At 51.4% G+C, this 15,252-nt stretch overlaps 2 protein-coding genes across 6 annotated transcripts in view; both read right to left on the reverse strand.

The window, feature by feature from the left end:
• The window catches only part of CPNE2 (copine 2), a 58,733-nt gene extending 54,643 nt beyond the window's left edge, over window positions 1–4,090 (reverse strand). Inside the window, exon 1 of one of the 5 annotated variants that reach the window (XM_076349567.1) lies at window positions 4,039–4,090. The gene's annotated coding sequence lies outside the window, so the exon portion shown is untranslated. Of the gene's footprint in view, window positions 1–2,333; window positions 2,638–2,752; window positions 2,877–4,038 lie in introns of those variants that run through there. The other 4 variants (XM_076349566.1, XM_076349568.1, XM_076349569.1 and 1 more) reach the window with 4 other exon arrangements.
• A 2,659-nt stretch (window positions 4,091–6,749) lies between these two features.
• The window catches only part of NLRC5 (NLR family CARD domain containing 5), a 60,991-nt gene continuing 52,488 nt past the window's right edge, over window positions 6,750–15,252 (reverse strand). Inside the window, exons 43-48 of the mRNA XM_076349573.1 lie at window positions 15,072–15,155; window positions 13,814–13,897; window positions 13,566–13,649; window positions 11,372–11,455; window positions 10,170–10,253; window positions 6,750–9,068 (exon numbers count right to left, since the gene is read on the reverse strand). Coding sequence (XP_076205688.1) covers window positions 8,993–9,068; window positions 10,170–10,253; window positions 11,372–11,455; window positions 13,566–13,649; window positions 13,814–13,897; window positions 15,072–15,155 — 496 coding nt within the window. The 3' untranslated portion in view covers window positions 6,750–8,992. The remainder of the gene's footprint in view (window positions 9,069–10,169; window positions 10,254–11,371; window positions 11,456–13,565; window positions 13,650–13,813; window positions 13,898–15,071; window positions 15,156–15,252) is intronic.

Consider the following 15,252-nt stretch of genomic DNA (forward strand, 5'->3'; position numbering starts at 1 on the left):
CTGGAGCCCACCTTCACCCTGCACAGAGGTGACTCTCATCGCTACAATCCAAGCTTTTCCGAAAGAATTTTATTTTACCGGCCTGCTTTGCAGCAGAGAGGTGCTGCCACTTGACGTGCGAAGCTTCACCCTGAGATGGAGCTGTATGCCAGCGATACAAAAAAACGCGGCGGTTTATGAGAATCATGTCTGATAAATTCTCGACCCCTTCCCAACAGCTTTAGACACCACTGGAGGGAATATAAAACTCTGTTTAAATGGTTGCACAGCCCTGGATTTGCTGTTTAACAGCAAAACTTGCGCTTCCAGCTCGTCTCATTTTTAAAATCAGCCTCACGACGGCTGATGTTTCTTCCTGAATCCTCAGCTTCTGGAATCCTGTGATGACGAAAAATCCGGGGCTGGGGGGAAGGCGACTATTTTAGACGCGAGCTTTTTCCTGTTGGCTACAGGCAGAAAATCTGACAGCTCCCAAACCCAAAGCCTCAGCAAAAGCAGCAGGCAACTGAAAAGTGGAGCCCTTCTTGCTGAATACCACGTTTGTTTGTTTTTCTGGTGTTTTAACAACACTGTTACGATCTCCAAGCTCACCTGAGTTCCCAGGAATTACTTTTTCCCCTGCCCCTGTGATCCAAACAAGTAACCTCACAAAGCCAGCTGCCAGGAAACCGAGCCAAAGCAGCAGAAAGTGATGACTCAGGTCCCTCAACAGATATTTTAGAGGTTTAAAAGACAAACTGTAAGATTTTTTTGGGGAAAAAGCATTCAGTTCCTTTTTTTCATGCCGTTTTGCGGTTTTGCATCCTGCCAGGAGCAGTTTCTAACACCTGGCTACTCCACCGTGCCAGAAAACTTACCTTTTTTTCTCCTTTCCCCCCACCCTGCCTCTGAACGCAAGCCAAGGCTCTCACATAAAGAGCTCCTTATGAGAGCTGGCAACCCCGACCCAGGACAGGAGTCTGCAAGCGTCGCTTTTTCATCAATTAACCGGGTATTACGTTCTCGGCACGCCAACGGCTCCCGGGGAACAAGCCCTGATTTACGGTGGCGCGAGCGACTCCGGCCAGCTTTCCCCGGGCAGAGGTTTCCACTGAAGTCAGTGGGAAACTCTTTCCACTGGGTGTAACGGGAGCAAGAGAAGGATTTATTCCTCCCAGACTCTTCACATGCCACACTGAGACTGCTAAAAGGCGAACAAAGCCGACGCAATTCCAGTATACAACTGGGCAGACTGGTAAATCACAGGGTAGCTAGCGGCCACTCCAGCACCGCCTAACCCCACTGTTTTGGGGTGAGGGAGGAGGATCGCTGGAAGACTGAGCGGAGATGAGGACTGCGGGGGGATGCAGGGCAGAGACATCTCCCCAGGGCAAAGAGCATCTTCACCCGCAGCTGAGCTCCGGCAGCTGAACCCTAAGAGGCTTTTTCCGCACTGGAAACCCCGGTGCACGGGCCCCGTGCCCCTCGCCTCCAGCACAGACTGGCCAGGCACCGGGGTCCCCTGACTCCCTGCAAGCGATGGCTTTACAAACTGCACCAGCTTGCCAGCAACAGGCACAGGGTCCCTTGCTGTCCACCAGCGCAGACCCCAGGAGCAAGGATGTCCCCAGGGCGAGACGTGCTGATGCGGCTCTAAATGATCTCATTTCTCTTTAGACCGAGCTCAGAAAGGCAGCGGGGAGGGAGAAGCGTCACAGCCGGCGTCTCAAATTCGAGCAGTCGTACGACCCTGCCCACCCTCACATTGCTACAGCGCGATGTCTGCAACCCGTTCAAGAGATGCAAACTGCGAACCCCAACCAAGCAGGTCCTGGGAACAGCGTGGCACACGCCGACAGTGCTGGCGGAGGCAGGCTGCCAGCAAACCCCATCCCTGGGGTGGTGAGGGATGCCGGGCTCTCGGAGAGCAGCTCCAGGACTGCTTGTCTGCCCAGGGCAAGTGCTAGGGGCTGCCTGCACCGCAGGTAGGTGCACTTCTGGGGGCAGCTGGAAGCCTCACCGGATGCCTTCCCTCCACGTTATCCCAGCTGGGACGCTCCAGAGGCAACAGCAGAGAAACAAAAACGCACATCACCAGAAAATATACGTCCCAGGCTCACACACAGCTGTAACCAAAGCAAATGCAGCATTTCCCGGAGGCTACTCCAGGAAAACATCCTCCCCCGACTCAGTTCTTCAAAACAGATCCTTTCCACATGCCCTGAGCTTTTGTTCCCAGCCTTCCTCCTCCCATTGCTCTGTTCCCTGTCCCCTGAACAGCTTCAATGGGATCTGATTTCTGGCCCATAATAAAACATTTTCTGACCCCAGAAAAGCAGAGTGGTATCACACACCGGCATGAAAGCCCCTGATACCTGGGCTGGCAGGAGGAAGCTGATGCCGGAGATGAGGGGAGCGATATCAGAACTGAGCACCCCTGGGTTGTGCTCGCACCGGCCTGATTCTGACTCCAGCTTCTCCAGCAAGCTTCAAGTGCATCTCCAGGAGGCTTCAAATCTGGGGCTCAAGGTTCACGGGGATCCTCCCAATTCGTTCCCGCGAAGCAGCTCAGGCTCTCGGGGAGTCAGCAGTGAGGACCCAGCCCTTCAGAGATGTTTCCGCCACCGAAGCTCGGCTCTCGACTCACTTCTGTCTCCTGTTCCACCCTCCTTGTGGTGACCAGCTCCGAAGGGTGTGTTTGCCCACCAAGTCCTCCAGCCCCGCAGCCCCGCTGGCTTTAATCCAGCCGCCCGCCTAAATTAGGGTTACTCACCCAGAGACTTAGTGCATCAGGTCCTCAGGCTGGCGGAGCTGATGGGAAAACACCTCCCTGCCTGCCATCCTCCGAGCACCCTCACGCTGCCGAGCGAAACGCTCCGCTCGCCGCTATCTTGGAGGACGAGGCGTCTTGCTGGGCGCAGAGGAGGAGAGAGGGGCAGCCTATCCGCAAGCGTAAACCCCCTCGGTCCCCCCCCTAAACGCGCTGCACGAAGGATTATCATCACCAGCCGGAGCAGCATCGGGCTGCAAACAGCTCCCGAAGAAGCACTTCTGCACTTCCCCAGCCTTCAGCTCGCCAGATCCCCCCCCATGACTCGATGCTGGAGGAGAAGGAGAGGCGCTCGTGGCAGCTGCCAGGAAAAACCCCTACCAAACGTCCCCAGCCTTGGGGAGTGAAGCCACCAGGCCCCGGCGTTTGCTTGGGGGGGTCGCGTGTCCGGTTGGCATCTTTAGGAGCGGATGCAGATGCACGGAGAGTGGGGACGGGTGGGACAACTTTTACACCATGTGCGAACGGAGGGGCCCGGGCTGGGGAAGGGGAGCGTAAAGCGATTGGGGAGCTCTCCCAAGGGACGGAGGGTCTGTCCCAGGGGATGGAGGGTCTGATCCAGGAGTTGGAGGGTCTGTCCCAACGGATGAAGGATCTGACCCAGAGGATGAAGGGTCTGATCCAGGGGTTGGAGGGTCTGTCCCAGGGGAAGGAGGGTCTGTTCAAGGGGTTGGAGGGTCCGTCCCAGGGGAAGGAGGGTCTGTTCAAGGGGTTGGAGGGTCTGTCCCAGGGGAAGGAGGGTCTGTTCAAGGGGACGGAGGGTCTGTCCCAGGGGAAGGAGGGTCTGTTCAAGGGGACGGAGGGTCTGATCCAGGGGTTGGAGGGTCCGTCCCAGGGGAAGGAGGGTCTGTTCAAGGGGACGGAGGGTCTGATCCAGGGGTTGGAGTGTCTGTCCCAGGGGAAGGAGGGCAGAAGGGACACCACAAACCCCCCCGGGACGAGCCGGTGGGGACACTGCCCCGCAGGTCCCCATCCAGGGGCTGACAGCGGGGTTACGCTTGCCGGCCAGCGCCGCCCTCCCGCCGGGATATCCGAAGTCACCGCCTGCGCATTCCCGGCCCCCCCCACCCCCCCCCTCCCCGGCTATCACCACCCACCCACCCCACGGTGAACCATCCCGCCGTGGCAAAGCCACCCGCCCCAAGCCCGGCCGGCCCCCTCTCCTCGGCCTCCAACACCCCCCCCCCCACCACCATCACGGCATCTTCGGGGGGGCCGTCGGTACTCACCGCTGCGGGCCGGGCCGGGCCGGGCCGGGCCGAACAGCTCCCGGGGGGCGGCGGGCTCAGCACCTCCCCACGGCCGCGCCCGCCGCCCGCCCCCCGCCATCACCGCCCACCCCCCCGTTCGGGGGGGTGGGCGGTGATGGCGGGGGGCGGGCGGCGGGCGCGGCCATGCCCGGGCTCCCCCCCCCCCCCCCCCTCCCCGGGACGAGCATCACGCGTTTCGGATTGGGAAAAAAAAAAAAAACAAACCCCAAAAAGAGAAGGATCCACCCCAAAACTTCCCAGCCGGCTTCTTTCGCTTCGCTCTTTGCGCAAAAAAAAAAAAAAAAGCTTTAAAAAAAAAAAAAAAGAAAAAAATACGACGCGTGGAAAGGCTGAGAAATTATTTTCCGTGTTATCCGGCCAGCAACAATGAAAACGTAACTTTGTTGGACCAACACCCCTGGGTTTTAACCAAAAAACAGTGGTTTCGTGCTGTCTGGATGCCGGCGGGGTTCACCCCGCCCGGCTGGTGTGGGTGCTCCCGGTGCCGGCATCACCCTGCCGAAATCAGTAGGGGGTCCGGGTCAGGACCCCGTGCCCCGCGGAGGCTCGCTGACGCCACTTCCCACGGGGAAAAGCTGGTTAAAGAAGGTAAACGGGCGGGCCCCGAATGCGCGCCCCAGAAGCGGAGGGGAGCCCAAGCCACCGGCCTGGCCAGCATGGCACCTACCCATCGCCCTGCTTGACCCGAGGAGCCGGCATGCTTTCCCTTCTAGCCTGGTACCACCAGGGGTTTGCACCCAACGTACCATTAGCAACCTCACCTGACGCTTGGCGGACCCATCATCGGGCGTCGGGGATATTTATATAGATATTTTTGATATGGAGATAGGGTAATAAGACTGGAAGCCTCCCTCTGAGGCTTCATTTTAAATAAACCGTCTTTATTTGTACAGAGCCCTTTACTGTGGGCTCTGTTCATGCTTTTAAAGATCACGGGCAAAATAAGCAAGTCCCGTATTCCCCCTGGCCAGCTTCCCCCCCTCCTGCAGCTTGAGCTGTTAAAGGCAGAAGAGTTTCAAGGCACCGAGTCAGTTTTGAGCGTCGAGGAGGTCCCCCCCTCCGCCAGCCCCGCTCCCTTCCCGGCACCCCAGGAGCGGGGCAGGGGACGCAGGACGGGCTCACAGGTCACGAATGCTCCCGCTGGCAACACGACAGGCAACGTCCAACTAAAAGCTGAGCCTAGTTTTGAGGAGAAAACCCCTTCTTTCTGTGTAAACCTGGCCAGAAACCATCACAGGAAGGGGACAAGGTTGTGCCTGAAAGAGGAATTCAGTGGGAGAAGCGGGGTCTGTGCCAGACCTGCCCTCCCACCTCCATGCCAGCGGCTTAAAATGTCGCTTTGGGGGAAAAAGGGAGAGGCAGCCAGTATTTCATGAATGCCAATGTGCCTATTTTCTCCAAAGTCAGTTTTTCCCGTGTTTTCTCTCCCGCCCAGCGTGATGCCTCCAAGTCACCTGGAACTGGTTTTAGCGGAGGGGAAACGGGCGGCTGCATTTCCAGTTCTACGAAACAGCAGCCATCGCGTGCAAAAGCCCGGCCCAGCCTGGCTCCGGCTGTTCCCTAGCACAAAATCCAGGCTCCTCACCGCCCTCCAGCAGTGTGTTTATTTACAGCAGTGTATTTCTTTCTAAAGATCTGGTCTCAGGGGGCAAAATCCCTTCTGTGTATGAAACCAGTACTGACTAGCTCAGACATTGTCTTCCGGAGACTGCAGGCAGCCTGAAACAATAGGGGCATGCGGAGCGTCCCGACACATTTCCATTTTTGGACCGTGATAAATCTGAAATGTAATAGTAACAACTCTAAAAATGGCCCACGTTAATTATCTATTTGGGGATCGTTTTGGTATTCGGCCATCACACACAATCCCCAGCGGCCTCACGTCTTCCTGCATACCAGAAGATTCATTTAACCCCTCAAAATTGGACAAAGCCCCCAGGTTCCCCTTGGAAATTTTCAGACACGACCGCAAGCTGGAATATGGACATCGGCAGCGCAATGAAAATGGGAAGCACGCTGGGGAAGGGCGGCCTAAAAGACCCTGGCATTCAATGTAAAAACAAACTAGGGGCCGATTGCGTTGTTGTGTTTCATGTACAACTCAATCCAAATCTCAATTTCTTTAAAATGCAACCCACGCACTCAAAATACAGCACAGAACCCGGTTTTAGCCCAAATCGCTGGACTACAGACAACCGCTTCCTATTTTTGGGGTTTTGCTGACACCTGGTGTTCTGGAAAAGATGCTGTGACATCCTGCAAGTCCCTTCCCTGGCTTCGGTTGGGCTGGCCGCTCTCTCAGGTCAGACGGATGTGTGTCTGGGAGCTAATCCTGAATTTGGGGAAGAACCTGAGAAACGCAGGTGCGCATCTAGATGTCAGAGGCACTCTTCAACATCTCAAGCCGAGAGAAGTGCTCGTTACGTTACTGCAAACCTCATGGTACAGATGTCGGCTTCCTGACTTCAGGAGTCAGGGGAACCGCAGGGGGAATCTCAGGTCTCATTTATTTTTAAATAGCGCATTTCATTGCAAGGGAAAACGATCCAACGATGTGATCCAAACCCAAGAGATCTCTCTGCAGTGGCTGCTCTACCCAAGGCGGCCATTTAGGGTTAGCACCCGAGACCCAGAAAACAAAACTGACTTCCAACAGTCAAGCACTCATCAAAGCGGCATTCTTATTTATTCAGTTAAAGCACATTTCTTCCCCAACAAAAAAGGAGGGAAAGCAATAAGCAAGAAGGCGTGTTTCACACCAGCAAAGGAGGAGATTAAATTATCGCGACACCTGAACAAATTCAAATGCAGGAGTGGGTGGCATCAGGAGACGATACAATGGAGCTGAAGAAAGATCTATTCGACAGTGCTATTTTCTGGTTTCCCCCCTGGTACCTGGGCCTGCGGTAACAGCAAAAGGCTCTGGCTATGGATGCTATCGAAGGTGACAAAATGGCCATCACCAAGTGCATTAAAAGGTCCAATCCCAGTACTTTCCCTCTTCATACAGAGTAAAACTCAGCCTCTATTATTTATCACACATAGTACTTAGTCCAACTAAAATGTTTAAAATGCAGGAAAAAATGAATTTTCAGCTCACAGCCTGGACCGAAGCGGACTGTCACTGCAAACTCTGTCCAACCTCTTGTATTTCCAAAAGAAGTCTTGGGAGACCAGGGCCAGAGAAGAGCCCAGCTGACAAACACGCTCACCTCGAGAGCTGTGAAGAGCTAACGGCACCGAGACACCTTTCGGTACGTGATCACGCTGCCTTTTGTGCCACGCTTCTCCTCTGATGGGCGCTAGGAAGATTTGCATCTGCAAACTAGACCTGAAAATACAGGATGAAAAGTAAAAGCCACATTTGGTGAAGCTTTTCCTAAATTCCACTGGTTGAATCTCAGGTACTTGATTACTTCATTGAATTATGGCCTGATAATTCAATGAAGGAATTATAAGGAATTATAATTCCTGATAAGGAATTTCGCTACCTTTTTTTCTTTGTTGTTGCTTTTCAATCCTTTTCAGAGTACAGTCTCTGCAAAATGTGTCCCACCTCTACGCAATGATGTCAGTACCTCCCAGAGCCTAGTGCTGATCTCTAAACAGGGACAGCGGCTCCCCCAGGAATGACGGGCACCAGCTGCCCACATCCTCTGCCCAAAGGTTTGCTGGACCAGCATTTCCATCTCATTCCAAAAACGCCTGCCCTGCCCAAATCAGATCAGTTACGTCTCCCCAGGCAAACACCGCCATAAACAAAATTCCATAAATAAGTCCAGTACAAGGATTAAATATTTACAGCACAAACACGTAAGGAAAACATTATAACACAAGTTAATAAATAATGAGAAGGACGTGGCTGCACTCCTGCAACTCAAGCTGTCTTTCCACACGCGCAAGGAGCAGCTGTAGTCCACCTCCTCCGCTGAGCAGCAAACTCGGTGATTGGGATCTCCTCCCTCCAGTTCCCGGAGGTCCAACATCCATTGCCCAGCGACACGTAGGCTTTGGGATTCCGGGGATAGTAGAGGCTTGAAGGATCTACCACGTGGTCAACATTTCAAGCTTAACTGACCCCTCGCTTCACCTCAAAGAGATTAGCGCAATCAAGTCTTCCAAAAACTCCACAAAGGTCTAGAAAACCCCACGTGAAAATAGTCAGTACTTCGCATCCTCTCACACGGAACAGTCAGTTTTCTTACAAACTGTTTTATAACCTCAGTACCTTAAAGTTTCTCACTGAAATTTATGGTGATATCAGCCTTTCCATGCTATCACTGTATAAATATTGATCATTTTTGGGCAATGACTTGAATTTTCAGAAGTCCTGAAGTTTCTACTAGGGAACTGAGCTAATTCTGCATGAAAAGGAGCCTGATATGAAGCAAACAAAACCACGTATTACCATTTTTTACTTAAAAATCATAGAGGTACTTCACACAGAGTTATACACCATTTTCAAACAGCCTGTTTGAGTGCATCTGTAACACGGCCAACAGCTTACAATTTCATAAATAATCTTACATCCTCTCCTGGAGGATGTGCATTCTTTTATTGGAACACCCTGTAGGTGTTGTAATCTTGATTAAGGATAATTAAACACTCCACTGCTTTCTGAATGCCTGAGCAGATGCATCTCATCCTCTTGAAGAGAGTTTCAATGTTTTTACACCAAGAACACTGTCTTCTCAGCAGCGATTCTTTACAGTCTTTTGCTTTTCTGTACAATAAAAGCTCACAAGAAACAAAACAACACTAAGTGTTCACACGTGGTTCAGTGCAACAAAGGAAGACCTAATAGTTACAGTTTTTAACTGTAGGAACTTAAATCTCCTGGGTTCATCAGTGCAATTTTTGAGGGCGGTGGGAGACAGAGAGCAATTCCTAGTCAGGCAAGGGCTCTTCTTTGCTAGGAGAAACATAGTCTTGGATCTTGGCTCGTCAACTTCTCAGCGAGGCCCTTGGGCACTGGGTTGTCCCACAGCCTACAATGACAGCAAATGGGTTACTGTAGGACTAGGTGTGGTCAGCGAGGAGGTGGCATGTGGAAGGGGCAGCTTTGGGTTTTCATCAAAGCAGGTCCGACAGTTAGACAGGAGCGAGGTATGGCCATATCTCAGCAACACAGCAGCAACCCAGCAGCTGCCTACCCGCTGAGATGGACTCACTTATCTAGCCTGGGAAGTCCTCAGGCCACTAGGATCTGAGAAAGGGGAGGAAGAACTGAGTTACACTCAAGCAACCTGATTTACGTGAGCCACCCTTCTTCATCTACCTAATTTGGTGGAGTCTGCCCAAAAGCTTCCCATACTGGGCCTCTACCTTGTGAAGCAGAGTGCCCCGAGGAGTCAGAGGGACCGCGCGCTGTGCTGCGCTCACCAATGTGAGCAAGCACACGGGGGCCCCAAGCTCCAGCCGGGACCAGAAACACTCCTCAGTGGTTGCTCTCGGGCTGCTCTCACTACTGGGGAAGGCAGAGCCTGTTTTGGGCCAAAGAGACAGCTCAGGTAGGAGCAGACACTTGGCTGTGGGACCTGTGTTACCAGAAAGTTATCAGAGGTGCTCTCAGAAGAGTGACTTTGCAAATGAGTGAAGGATGAGCGGGTCTCTCCTGCAAGAGGTTTCTAGCAGAGTTTGATACACAGGGTTTGGAGAAGCAGTGACAAAGAGTGGGAAATATCAGGTGTCCAAGTATCTGCAAGATATGGATCCCAGGGCAGAGTGGGACAGGGCAGGAACGTATCTCAGAAGTGAAATCGGATGTAATGGGAGAAAGAAAACTTACAGGAAAAAATGCAACAAACTTCCTGATGGGGACATTACAGAACCGGGTCTTCATTTTTACATCATTTAAAGCCAGTAAGCTTTTCAGTCCCTTTTTCCCAGGACTTTCTGAGGGGGTGGAGCTGGCCTAGAAAACCCTCAGCTTACTTGGCTTGCGTCTGCGTCCCCTGCAATATCCTATTCCGTGCCAGCTAACTGAGGGCAGCAGGCCGGCATGGGTCATGTCTGTCCCAAGACTGGTCACCCCGACTTTCCCTTGCTGAGCCGATACCCAGCCACAGAGCTCCCTGATACCTGCTCACCTTATGAACTGAATTTCCGGGCATCTGGCAAGTTGCTCTGCTAGCTTTGTGGCCCCGCAGGCGCCAATGCGATTTTTCTCCAGACTGTTTTAGAAGCAAAAAGAGAGTTTTAAAATCCAAAACCAAATCAAGAGCAGAAAACAGCGGAATAATCACTGGCTCCTTCTCCTGTCCCAGAAGAGCTACACTTTTGTACAAGCACAGCAATGCCATACAACTTACATCAGCCTCATCTTTATGACCGTGGCCCTATTTATGCAAGAAGCGTGTGTGCACTGCTCCCTACGACCTCCTTCTAGCAACAGGACTTGTAAGCAGATCTCTTGCCCTTGGAACACTCGAACAGATCCCACTGCGAGCTTGGTGCCAAAAAATGCTAGTAACAACTCCTCCTGCCTCAGACACAACCTTCCTGCTTGTACCTGTAAAACAGCCAGGCTCTACTATGTAGTTTCCCTGCTCAAGACAAACAAAACTCAGTTCCTGACCCTGTGACCCACAGACTAATATTTCCATACAGCTGAGCGATGGAAGACACATACCACGTATTCCAAAGGGCCAAGGGGAGGAAAGCTCCATGAACGGTTCTTGAGCAGAAGATGACAGTCTCTCCCATGGAATAGGGCTGGGCTCTGATGCCACCGGGCCAGCACACGAGCCGGCGACATCGACCCCAGCTGCTGGTTGCACTGCAGTTCCAGCACAGGAGCTGCATCTGAGCTTCCTGTGAGCTCCTACGGCCCAACGCCCGCAATTTGGCTGCTCCATCCTGGGGATGGATTGCTTGCCTTGCTGCAGGCCTTCACAAAGGAAGGGTCTCTCAGCACGGCACCTATCTAGACCCTCCCAGACACTGAAGGGAAGGAAAAGCTTGCAGGAAGCAGCTCACCTGAGGTCATTAGGTGATATGAGTCATGTTCTAGAAATACCAGTTTGCCTTCCCTGACTCAAACAGGAGGCCTTCACAGACTAGCTTCTGCTTAGATACCTACACTGCAAACACCTTAAATAAAAAATGCCTCTGCGCTGTGTATCACTCCAGCAAGGCTGGCCCTCGGTGCATGCAGCAAGAATGCTAAGCAAGAATTTGAACTGCAAAAGCCTGTCTGTTGTTCCTAACGTCCATCCCCTTTTTGTGGTTGAAGGCTCAAGGACAGAAAAACAACTCTTCTTCCTGGGGTTGCTCTCAGGGTTGTACTCACTCTAACATCTTCAGCTTTTCCATCCCTGGGAGAGCACCGGCCAATTCTCGGGCTCCTCCGTCACCAAGGGCGTTCCAAGACAGTCTAAGACAGACAAGATATCCCAACTGTGAGTCAGTGGATAAACACGAGGGGAACAACAGCAGTGCTGTGATACAACCCCCTCACAGATTAGCCTGTTTACAAGAGCTTATCGCCCTCTTATCGTGGCAGGTAAACATTCCCCTGATTTACAAGCTTAATTTTGAGGAGTTTCCTCAGTTTCGCCACATATTTTCATGTATGGTAAGACACCAGGGAGTGTCACCACAGAGCCTGGGGACTGTGGCTATCTCCAGAGTCCTGCAGGCCCAGGGAATGAGATGCGAAAGATGGAAGTGACTGCTCAGCACACAGCTTTACCCCACGACAACTCCCCCTTGTGCTGATGGTTTGAAACTATTGCAGCAGCTAAGGTGCCTCTCCGACCTGCTCTTGAAGCCGCCTTTTGACTCTGAGCTCTTTCAAAGGATAGCTCGCAGGGCTCTTGAAAGGCTGGGGTTTTCACTTTCTGGTGCATTAGCAAGTGAGAAAATTCTTCAGATCCTTTCTTTGACACTGGCTGAACAGCCTGCCCATTTCCCTCTCACCTGGAAAACAGAAACCTAGCACGGCACCATCAGTGCTTCACTACAATACTCAGCTGAATGATCCTGGGGGCACCCCACGGAGCCATTCCTCTACCCAAGTCTGAGGAACTCCAGAATTTCTATGTCATGTGTAGGAGCCAAAAAAAGAAAGGCAGGACAGGATCCAGCTCAAGAACTGGGGCCTTCCAGCAAACAAGTTCACGGCCTATTCTGGGATTTCGTGGGTATCAGCATATTGCTCACCGTGTCACTCAGATTTCCCAATGACAGAACTCACATACGCCTCCACTGACAAGACAAGACCCCTCCTAACACTACTATTAAAGGAGAATCTGCCTATCTGTTAGTGATCCAGGACTAGTAACTCCCCACACGGTTAACTAGTCTTAGTGCCACGCTGCAAGTGACACACCTATGCACTGAATATTGATTTACTCATCCCATTACTCCACTGGATTATTGCCAAACCTCTCATGGGTCTGACAATAAAATCCTGGCTTTAACCTAATGCCCTGATTCCTAAGAGATCTGTGATCTCCACACAAATACCTTCTGGGGGAGGGAAAGGAAAGTCTGGTGGGTTTATGACCCATGCATCATTTTACCCAAACCATCCACGAGTACTTTGCAGAACTGAGGCACATAAGAGTAGCATGACAATCAAGTGTCACCCAGCTGGCCACAGCAGCGATGACTAGAGAGCCTAGGTCTCGCAGATCTATAGCCTGATAGAGGCTAGATAGAGTGATCTCAGCCTAGGAGGTCTGTACCCCGCCAGCACCCCAGGCAGTGTTAGTCTTCATTAAAGCTACAGGTAGCTCAGGATTGACGAGACTGCTGCTGACTCCATGGGATCTTGTGTACTACGATTAAAGTTAAGGTCCCTCTAGTGCAATGGGGCAAATTGCTTTTAAAAAGACTTAAGCTGGAGCAGGTTCCCAGCAGGCTTCTCGCTGAGGTTCTCTTGGGCAGGTGAACACATGTCAGAATGTAGTTAGCCCATCAATGCTGTTTATTGAAAACACGTTAAACATCCACGCATCAGAGCAACCCCTTTTATTCCAGTGTGGAGAGCAAGACTGCAGCCAGTGGTACACCCTGTTCATCTACAGCCTGAATTCACTCTGCTTTGAGCTCTCAATTCAGCCTCTACAATTGCACAGAGAAGCTCCTGCTCTGCTCTGAGAGCCAACTGTGGCCATCTTGTAAAAAAATGGAGGCAAGACTCGGCCCATGGAGAACAGGAATTTGTCCTGCCTCACAAAGCAGACACTAAAAGACCAAGGATAATGGGCAGAGTTTGAAGATGAGTGTTTTCCTCCATATTCTGTTCAGCTCTTCACATTCAGCTTCCAATAAGTTGCTAGTTATACCAGGAAATTTTTAGCAGTGAATTTTGTCAATTAGTAAATCACTAGTAAATTTATCACTAAAAAGTACTTAGTGGTAAGTATCAGTAAGTATTTAGCAAGATCAGAAGTGTACTGCGGTTGAAAATAGGAGCAGACATAAAAACAAGAGTGACCTGTGTGTTGAAGGGTCTCCCCATCCATTCCCACACTCACATTATCTCCTCCATGGAAGGGCATTGTCGGAAGCCGTGAGAAAGTGATTTTGAAGCATCATCAGTGATTCCACAGAGTTTCAAGCTGAAACAGCGGGGACAGAAAAAACAGAGGGCACAATGTGCTGGTGTCAGAACTGGTGGGGAATACAGTACCAGCACCAGCACCGTCTGCTGCGCTCCTGCCCTGGCAATGCAAACATGCCAGCCGCGCTCTGCCCCGGCAGCCTTCAGTGCCCTGGTACTCACTCAATCTTCCGGAGGTGCTCAAAGCGTGGCAGCCCCTCAGACAGGGCATGGATACTTCCTTCCCCAAGGTCATTTTCTGATAAACTGTAAGAGTAATGGAAAAGCTTTGAGTGGCCGCAGAAAAAGCAGGTACAGTCAGAGAAAAGCCACCGCCAAAACGTAACTATGTGAATTAGCACCCAGACAAAGTGAGGACTCTAGACAGCAGGGACAAGCCAGATCGGCTCACGGCAATTCAGCGTCAATTCCCTGCTTGGTAAAATGACAGCCCTGCTCTAACTCGCAACGTAAGTCCATTCAGCAGTGAATTGCTTGCAGACAGTAATGTGGGGTTATACCAATGGCTAAGGTGGACAGACCTGCAGCACACCATGTGTTGATGTGAAACTGGAAATAAGAAGTTATACTGGAGTTAATGACTGGTGTGACTTGAGAGGAAAGGACGGTAAGGGAGAGTGGGAAGAAGACATGGCTCTCAAAGACTCAGCAGTAACTGCCTTCCGGCCTTCACCAGGGCCTGCTGCTCTGTTCTCACCTACCAGCAAACACAAGCCATGGCAATACCTCCCCTGCTCCAACATATCTCACACCTAAATTACCAACACCCTAAGTCACCTTGTAATTTAAGAATAGAATAAATAGAATAGAATAGAATAGAATAGAATAGAATAGAATAGATTTCAGTTGGAAGGGACCTACAATGATCATCTACTCCAACTGCCTGACCAATTCAGGGCTGACCAAAAGCTAAAGCATGTTGTTAAGGGCATTGTCCAAATAATAAATAAATAAACACATAACAATAATAAAACACATAAAAACCATATAACAATAAATAAACACATAACAAAGAACGGTGGCATCAAGGATGCAGCAGGAAGAGTTAATTCACATCACCTCCATTCTTTCAGCTCCATATTTAGAAATTCTACCACTCCCCACGTTACTGCATACAGTAGCTGGAAGGCACGTGGCTACACAAAGCCTGGCAAACAGCACTGGCAGACAAGGTTTAACATCTGAAGTGATCTAAGCTGCCCTGCAGGCAGTGCGCTGCAGCGACCTTCAGAGAGTGTCTCCTCTCACCCTACGAAAAGTGTCTAGGACGGGTGGAGGGACTGCCCTCTCCGGAGTCACCCCGAGCACGGAAAAAGCCCACGTGACAGCCTCAGGCCCGTGAGCTGAAATGATTCCCACCCGCAGAGTGATACCAGTCCATACGTTTGGCACCATCCCAAGTGCACCTGCCATGGCCTACCTTATCTCTTCTAGCAGCCCACACACCACCAGGGCTCTGGCCAGCTTCATCCCTCCTGCTGGCCCAATGTTATTGTTCTGCAAGCTAACAAAAGAAACATAAGCATTGGAGGATTATTTTAGAATAAAGCTGTAACAAAAGCTCATATTTAACTTGCCAAGAAGGTAACTGCTACATCTTT

This window comes from Aptenodytes patagonicus, chromosome 11, assembly GCF_965638725.1.
Source record: "Aptenodytes patagonicus chromosome 11, bAptPat1.pri.cur, whole genome shotgun sequence".
NCBI classification, from domain to species: domain Eukaryota; kingdom Metazoa; phylum Chordata; class Aves; order Sphenisciformes; family Spheniscidae; genus Aptenodytes; species Aptenodytes patagonicus.